This window comes from Triticum urartu, chromosome 7, assembly GCF_003073215.2.
Source record: "Triticum urartu cultivar G1812 chromosome 7, Tu2.1, whole genome shotgun sequence".
Classification (NCBI taxonomy): Eukaryota; Viridiplantae; Streptophyta; class Magnoliopsida; order Poales; family Poaceae; genus Triticum; species Triticum urartu.
In genome coordinates this window covers 241,293,157-241,302,012 of record NC_053028.1, presented here as the reverse complement: position 1 = coordinate 241,302,012, position 8,856 = coordinate 241,293,157, and the positions used below count along the sequence as shown (strand labels likewise).

Here is an 8,856-nt window from a genome sequence, read left to right as displayed (position 1 = left end):
TCTCAGTTGACCACGTATTCATCCGAGATCATCTTGAGGTTGAATTTTGCCTCGCAAATATGCAAATAATGTTAAAACTCCAGTTTCCGAAGCGCACCGCGTGCGAACTTTCTGTTTAGTCCGGAACCTCCCCGAAAGTTGCCCGGAACTTCCAGGGTAGACTTTTGCACCACACTGTTTTGGCTCTAACTTTTGCATACACACTTTGATTTATATGTTGTTTATATCAAAATCGATCGTTTCGACGAGGCGAAGACAATCCATGTAGAAACTTTTCTCATATGAGGCCTTCTTGAAGGCTTAATTGGCCGAACAATAGTCTGAATACAAAATCTTAATACTGTGAGCATAGTTTCGGCCCTCAAGATGAGATCGGATGGCGATGACCCAAACTTCAAAGATGTTCATGTCGACAATACTTAACTTTTTCATTTACATCACTTCTCCATTTGAGGCCATCTTAATTAAATTCTTGACCGTGCCAAAATCTGGTGTCAACACTATGAAAATCTTTGAATCGAAGAGACCCTTAGATTGACTTGTACCCATTAGCAAAAATGATTTTTAGTTTGAAACCACATCCCATAATGTACACGTACAATAAAAATCTGGTTTTTGTATTGAAAAGCTTCGAAGTGTGGTGTTGACCTTATCCCGGTAGTTCCTATTTTGAGAGTAGTCTGGGCATTTAAAAGTTAAGGCTAATAATCATACGCCATCAATTTTCACTGTTCTTTGACAAAATAATTTGAAAACTAGATGATGACCCATGCGTTGCCATGAAGATTTCTTGCAATATTTGTTTGATGAAATCTAAAATGGAGATGATACATTGAATTTGTTGAGAGAAATATAATTAGTGTGATTGATGAGGTGATATGTGTGGAGAGTTGAGATGTCTGCAAGTTGAGAGGGAATATAAATAGCATTTACCATGCATGTTAAGAAAAATGATTAGTAAGATGAAGATGTGACAAGTGTGGTGAGATGGCATGTGCGCATGTTGAGAGAATTGAGATAGTGGGGGGGGGGGGGTCAACTATTTAGGTGTATAGGATTACGCTCTCGGTTCCCAATTACTAAGTTTTTGCTTCGCCATAATCTTTTAAGCTTAATAAAATTTATAGAAAATATATCAACATTTACAACATCAAATTTGTTTCATATCATAAAATATATTTTTATAATAGCTTTTTGTGTGTTGTGGATTTTAGCATGTTTTTAGACTTGGTCAAACCCGAAGAAGTTTGACTTAAGACAAACCCGGAGCTTCAAGTACCTACTTTGTTTCATAATATAGTGTGCATTGTTTTTCTCAAAATTCAAGCTCCATAAATGTAACGATCTGACCCGGTAAGACCGGAGTCTCTATGTTCCCTGTGCTAGTCCCTGGATCAATAGCTAGCACACACCGTACATGATGTAATATTAAAAATAAACCACATGTCATAAATATTATCATAGACCCAGAATTTAATATAATAAATACCTATGTAGCTCGTCTAGCTCATAAATTAAATACAACAAGAAGACAATAAAAAGCTTCATGGTGTCCATCAACGCATGTAGTTAAGTTGAGTATAGACATCGTAACACTACATCACATAACTTACTCATTGTAGAAAATCCTGCAACATGATAAGTTGCAGCCACAAGGGTCAATACATTGAATATATTGGCAAGTACACATGAATTACACCAGGCCTACTTGTACATGCAAGGTATAACAAAAAGAATGTCATGTGGTTGTTTTGCCAAAAGCTACTTTATCCTTGTAACTACCTGGTAGACAAATTTTAATTGTCATGCTACATTTAAGTACATGTCTAACACTCTGTAGATGTCTGTAAACTTTACTATACACGGGAGCTACTATACACTAAGTATGTTCGGTCTTATGAGACTAGGCAACAATTCATAGTGTGCCATCTTGTAAGTTCTTTCCAAAACAATCATATTGTGCTAGGTGTGCCATCCTGTAGGTGCTTGTCAACACAACCCCTATGCTAGATGGTACACCACCATGTAGGTTCTTGCCAACCCTATCGTGTTAGACGGTATGCCATCCTGTAGCTGCCTGCCAATGACAACCCACAGTGTTGGATGGTACTCAACCTAATCCAATCAAAAGCCAGAAGTGAGCCATCTTGTACGTGCTTTCCCCTGGACAACCCTACTGTTCTAAATGCCACTTGTGCTTGATATCACTTTTTGCTCAAACATAATTTTCATATTAAAGTTCTACTCAAATCCTAATATGGTCCTCACATAAGCTCAATGAACAAAACAATCCACCCCGTCTACATAGCATAGCAACATACAAACTACCACAACATAATATAGTAATATTCCTACACATGCATACTACTCCCTCCATTCCCTTATATAAGGCCAACATGACAAATACATTTTACATCTATGCAAGGCCATCAACAATAATCGAGCCAAAAATTAATGATGTTTCCTCGTACTAGCAACTTGTTTAATAGTTGCATGCATGTAGTCATAATGGCACTCTACTAGTTCCTTCCCTTTCCTTCATTGCGTGAAAGCGCGCATTAATGATCCCGGTTAACGAAAAAAAAGTTGGCTTGCAAAGCAGTCATTAAATTTTACACTGGCACCTGTAATCTAAGTTTGTGGCCTTGCATAAGGGAATGGAGGGAGTATCATAACGTCATATAAAACTACATGCATAGAAAAAATGGTAAAGGATGATCAAGGTGTAACTTTCCTGGTAAGTTTGTTGAATGATCGTCGCACTCACGATCCTGATAATTCTACGAAAAATGAATGCAAATAAACAGCCATGCCATATAGAAGAATCAAAAGAACAAGAAAAGAATTATGGCAAGGTTAAGCAACATCAACGTAACTAGGCTTAGTATATAATATATGCCTTTATGGTGCTATAAGGTGATAGGTGAAGGAATCAACTCTAGAGAGTTTATATATACACAAAGTATTTTACAAGTGTATACTTGAGATAATATGGAAAGGGATGAAAGTATTGCAAGATAGCACATATTCTGGTAAAATGGATAGAGTTTGGCAAGAGATTCGATATGCAAAAGGAATCACTTGTAAGGAATACTACAACACAAGTTATCATATGGAGTTTGAATTGAATTTAAATTCAGCAGGTCGAAATAGTATTTGAATTTGAGTATCCATGACGTCAAAAGCAAGTATGTGGTACATGATTTCATATGTAAAAAATAAATATTTATTCGGAGCTATGGTTTGCAAATTGTGATCAAAATTAGGTCTGGATTCAAATTTGAAAATGTTTCAAGGTGGAATAATGGATCTACAGGATGCTCATGTTCATAATGAACATTTAGGAAAAAGAATCACCTAATTTCATATCACAAGCTATAGCTAAAACAGACTTGGATGGGTTTTCATTAAAAACCCTACCATGACAATGCTTTTGGACACACTGAAAATCCTGCCATGATAGCATTTTGAGCTGCTGAGGGTGTGGCATGTGCCAACACATGATTCATTTAAGTGGATGAATATGTGATGTTTGATCAAGATCACGGCTCAAATAACGTACTCCGTCACGTTCTAATCTTAATCATCAGAAGGAAATTGGACAGACGGATATTCTCACCAGAGAAAAGAGGTTGGGCGGAAGCCAGACTTGGTAGAGAAGACATGCGCCATCTAGGGAACTGATGATGCCAATGTGTAGGAGATCTTGAAGGATTGAGGATGTGCGTGTACGCTGCATCGTGGAAAGTCGGTCTCAAAAATAATCTTGTGAGGCTCTTCTTTTTCCTGCTTGCGTCAATGGGGCTCGAACGAGGGTGTGGCCACATGGGTAAACTCTGGCAATGGTGGGGCGTGTGCTCTGGTGGTTCCTGCACCAAGGAGATGGGTAATATGATGGGAATCATTGCATGGAAAACAAAAAAAATCCTATGAGAGAACGAAGTCACCCAAGATCTAATCTCCTAAGTGCTAGCAATGAGTGGGGAAAGTCTACATACCCTTGTAGATCGAGAGCGGGAACGTTCTAACGAACATGGTTGATGTAGTCGTACTTTCTTGGCGATCCAATCAAATCAAGCACCGCACGAACGGCACCTCCGAGATATGTACATGTACGGCTCAGTGACGTCTCCTTCTCCTTGATCCAGCAAGTGAGAGGGAGATGTAGATGGGATCTAGGCTAGCAGCACGATGGCGTGGTGGTGGAGTTATGGTGGAACTCATGCAGGGATTCGCCAAGCAGCTGCGGAGGAGGAGGGAAGAGTGGTTGGGGCGAGGCACCTAGGGGTTTGGGATGGCTGTTGTCCCCTGTGCCTCCCCCTTTATATAGGCGTGAGGAGGGCTGGGAGGCTTGCACCCCAAGCCCTAGGACCGGCGGCCAAAGGGGGACTTGGCCACCAAGTCTCCCCCTTTCCTTGTATTGGGTTAGGGTTTTCTCCTATTGTGCATGGGCCAAGGTGGGCTGTGCGCTTGGCCTATGTAGGGCTGGTGCGCCGCCCTTGGGTCCATGTGGACCCTCAGACGTAGGTGGGCCCCACTCTGGGACCCCTGGAACATTTTAGAATCCTCTGATACAAATACCAGAAAAAACTTCTTCCGGAACCCTGAAAACCACTTTTCTTATATAAAACTTCATCTCTAAACTATTTTGAAGCTCCTCATGGTGTCCCAGATCCCATCTAATACTCCGAACTATCTTCGGTCTCACCATTATGAATATCCCATTACTACCCTCGCGTTAGCGAACGTTAAGTGTGTGACCCTACGTGTTCGAGAACATGTGGACATGATCGAGACAATTCTCCGATCAATAATCAATAGCGGGACCTGGATGCCCATAGTGACTCCCACATATTCAATGAACATCTATATCGCTTTGAACCACGATGTTAAGGATTCAGATAATCCCGTATACAATTCCTTTTGTCTCGCGATAATGTGAATTGCAACACAAGAAAGTTCCCTTTGAACCTGAACCTTTACTGAAAATACATACAATATTTGTACAAACTTTATTTTGGGCTTTATAAATATTCCATAAAATAAGTTTAGGGTTCTAAATAATTCCAAAAATGCTTTTGAACAACATCCAAACAAATATTCAAATAATTTTTGAAGCACTTCCCAACTCTTTTTATATTGTCAGAGTCATATTACCTTCTCTCTTTTGATTTTCTTATTCAGTTCACATTGTTTCAAATATTAAATCGAAATAAGGTCCAAAATGAATATTTGTTAATGTGATTTTATTCCCTCTATTTTGAACATTCCTTTTAACTATAAAGTTTCAAATCCTAGGTAAAATTAGCAAAACTCAAGCCACACAAGAAAGTTTTAATTAATCCAATGTAAATAATTAACATTCCAAAAATTTAAAATTTTGGGGGTGTTACTTCTATTTATTGTAAAACTGACTACTAATAAACATACTCATTAAGTCGCATCACCTAAAGAGAACAATTGTTGGACTATATCGAGGATCAATCAAATAAGTTAGATCTCACCATTTGGAGCCTAAGAAAAAGCATGTTCTTTGGTTAAAAGACACATCCTTTGGCAAGAAGATAACTTCTTCATGGAAAGACACATCCCTCGATGAAAAGATGTCTTTTGTAAAAAAGACAAGTCACATGGTGAAAATATCTCTCTTCGCGGAAAGACACGTGCGGTAATGAAATGATGTTTCTTCCTAAAAAAATATTAGAAAATAATGAAAAGAAATGCGGGAATTGTGAGATTCAAAATATATATTAATTTATAACTTCCCAAAAGATGCGACCAGTCAATTTGCCTTATTTGTCCTGGAAAACTAATTTATCAAAATTTAACATTTCAATTAAACAATTTGCCTTTTTTAACGGAGTCAGATTGATATAGAGTTTGCTGGGAGTAATTTAAACCAATTTTTGCTACGAGTTAAACCAATACAAAAATACAAAAATTATATATATGCATTTCAAATAAAACTCATTGTTTTTTAATAAAACTCGTAGCAAAGTGCGGGCTTCATACACTTTTTTCGTGATGAACCTATTTTTGCGAGGTAAAAGAAATTTTTATTCGATGTTTACCGAGTTATAATCGAGAGGCACAAGTTCCTTAATACATGGGGAACTAATTAAGCCACGCCGCAAAACAATAATACATGACTGGCCAGCACCACTGATGGTATTTTCTAGATATTGACATTTTTTTTCTAAAAAAGTAATCAAAGATTACAAAACATGACTTTGAATCTAATAGACACTATATTTTGAAGCGAAAGGAGTAATTTAGGGAATACTCTTTTAGCAATGGCATTGTTGTCCTTTTTTTTTTTGCCCGGAGCGCGGTGGTGTTTTCAATGTGGGTGAATTACATAGTCGAGAACTAGCCCAGATGAATGAATACCCCCGAACGCGGCCCACGACGCGGGTGGAATTCGCCCACTGGCCGCGTTCAGAAGTCGGCGGAGGTCATTCGCCCGCGACCTTCCGGCGAGCCCTAGCGACGACGACGGCGTGGGCGCAGTCTCATCCCTGGCACGCGCCAACGTGGAAGGCGGGAGGAGTGGCCGACGGGCGGCGGCGCCTTAGCTTCCGACCACCACCGCCGCCGCCGCCGTGGGAGGTGAGCACCCCCTACCTCTTCTGATCTCTTTTCAGTTGTTCAGTTCTATATATACGGTCGATTCAGATTGATTCTTTTTTAACGGAGTCAGATTGATATAGAGTTTGCTGGGAGTAATTTTTACCCAAATAATTTCTCTTTCACTTTGGAAACGTAGTTGGAGGAAAACCTATTAGCAAGCATTAATCGGATACCAAGATGCTGGGCTCCAGATTCATCGAGTTCGAACTGGAATATTCAAAAACCTGGAACCTTTCAGTCGGCGACGTCGTCCGCTCCGATGAGATCTTTGCCGGAGGGCACGTCTGGAAGATATACTGTTACCCACATGGCACCAAGAAGGCCAACACAGGCAGATACGTCTCCCTGTACCTACGGCTCGTCAGCAAAGCCAAATGTGTCAAGGCCATCTTTGAGGCTTCCCTGCTACGCAGAGGCGGCCCTGGGCGTGCAAAAAGATGTACCAAGGTGTACCCACCTAATGGCATGAGCTCTAGGAGCAGGGGATGGCATGAGTTTGTAAGCCGAAGCGATCTGGAGTCTGGTTCCGTCCGGAAAGGATGCGTTACATTTTTATGTGGGATCACGGTTCTGTGTGACAGCTCCATTGCTGTGCCAGCCTCAGACATAGAGAGCCATCTTGGCGGTCTGCTGGATCGTTCCGAGGGGACGGATGTTTCATTCTGCGTGAAAGGCGAGACGTTTCACGCGCATCGGGCAATTCTCGCCGCGCGGTCACCGGTCTTCAAGGCGGAGCTCTTTGGCCCCATGGCCGAGGCTACAATGGCGTGTGTCACGCTGCATGAAATTGAACCCGTGGTGTTTAAAACCCTGCTTCGATTCGTGTACACTGATTCCCTGCCTGTAGACAGAGAGCTTGGGGACTCTGTCACTGATATGGTAAAGCATCTGCTTGCTGCATCGGATCGGTATGCATTGGACCGGTTGAAGCTCGCATGTGCTCAGAAGTTGTGGGAAGGTGTGTCGGCTGATACGGTTGCGGATGCTTTAGCTTGCGCTGAGATATACAATTGCCAAGAGTTGAAGAGCAGGTGCATTGACTTTGTTATGGCAAAAGATAATTTCAAGAAGACTGTGTTGACTGAAAGTTTCATTAGTTTGTTGCATAAATTCCCCTCTATTCGTGCTGAGCTGAGAGCGAAGGTTGGGAGTTGAGACATAGGTTAGTGGGATGCATCTCCACTTATATTTCAGCCGTCAAGGATTGCTTTAGTACGGTTTTATGATATTTTGGACTTAGTTTGGGGACTACTATATCATATGGGTGGTTGATTTCAAACTGTTCCTTTTGCAGCACTGGATTACACGAAAAAAATTGTTGCCAAGTGATACTGGCAAGTAAGGGGACATGGAGGAAACCGTGGTACTATTCAGATACAGAGCTATGGATGTGCGCTGTCCTGGAGCTTTGTAGGCTACTTTCGGTTCCGCACCATTTTGTCCTGGATGCGCACACTGTCCTGAAGCTTGTTTTTGGATGTCCATATGGTCCCTTATAAACCATCTCAAACTACTATAAGTTTGGTTTTGCAATGAAAAAGGTGCTGGGCGCCCGTGCTAATTCTTCAGTTAAAATGAGAGAATTGCCATGCCTTATTTTCATCAGTTATCAATTTTAACATTCCACATGATTTTCTAACAATCGTTTCACTCTTTTAACTTAGTTTAGGGATAGCTATATGATAATTATCGAAAACCATATATAGCTACCACTCCATCTCCACGATAAGAGTTTCACATAGCCAACACTAGCACGTCTTTTGCTGGGCACACGTAGTCCCCTCCTTCCTTCCTTACTTCATTCCCCTGGTATTTCATCCTTCCGGCATTCAAGACCCTTTCCTCTCATGTTGTCCTCACGCTGCCCACAGCTCCATCTTCTCATGTTTGTGCCATGCCAATAGCTATTCACCTTACGTTTGCCATTGCCATGGCCAGCTAGTGAGCAACCTCCTTTCCTTTCCCCTTGTTCTCCAGTGTCGCAGATGAAGCACGTGCCCTCCAGGGGCCGCCACGTTGGTGAAGTCTATGCCAGATTGGGAAGGTGGTGGTTGTTCTAAGATTTTGGAGACATTCTTATGGTTTTTACGGAATGTGTTTTGTTTATAGTTGAAAACTCCTAGTCGATATGTTGGAAGATGTGATTCATTCACTTTGAAGCTATTTTTTGGTGAAAGTTCCTGAACTTTAGTTGGGAGACCAAATTAGAAATTTGGATATCTCGTT

General features: G+C 41.0%; 1 protein-coding gene across 1 annotated transcript; it reads left to right on the top strand.

The window, feature by feature from the left end:
* The first annotated feature begins 6,367 nt into the window (after nucleotides 1–6,367).
* On the top strand, nucleotides 6,368–8,246 carry LOC125520870 (BTB/POZ and MATH domain-containing protein 1-like). Its single transcript, XM_048685914.1, has 3 exons — nucleotides 6,368–6,609; nucleotides 6,767–7,792; nucleotides 7,925–8,246. Exon 2 carries the CDS (start codon nucleotides 6,808–6,810, stop codon nucleotides 7,783–7,785), a length of 978 nt encoding a protein of 325 aa, XP_048541871.1. The 5' UTR covers nucleotides 6,368–6,609; nucleotides 6,767–6,807; the 3' UTR covers nucleotides 7,786–7,792; nucleotides 7,925–8,246.
* The last annotated feature ends 610 nt before the right edge of the window (nucleotides 8,247–8,856 follow it).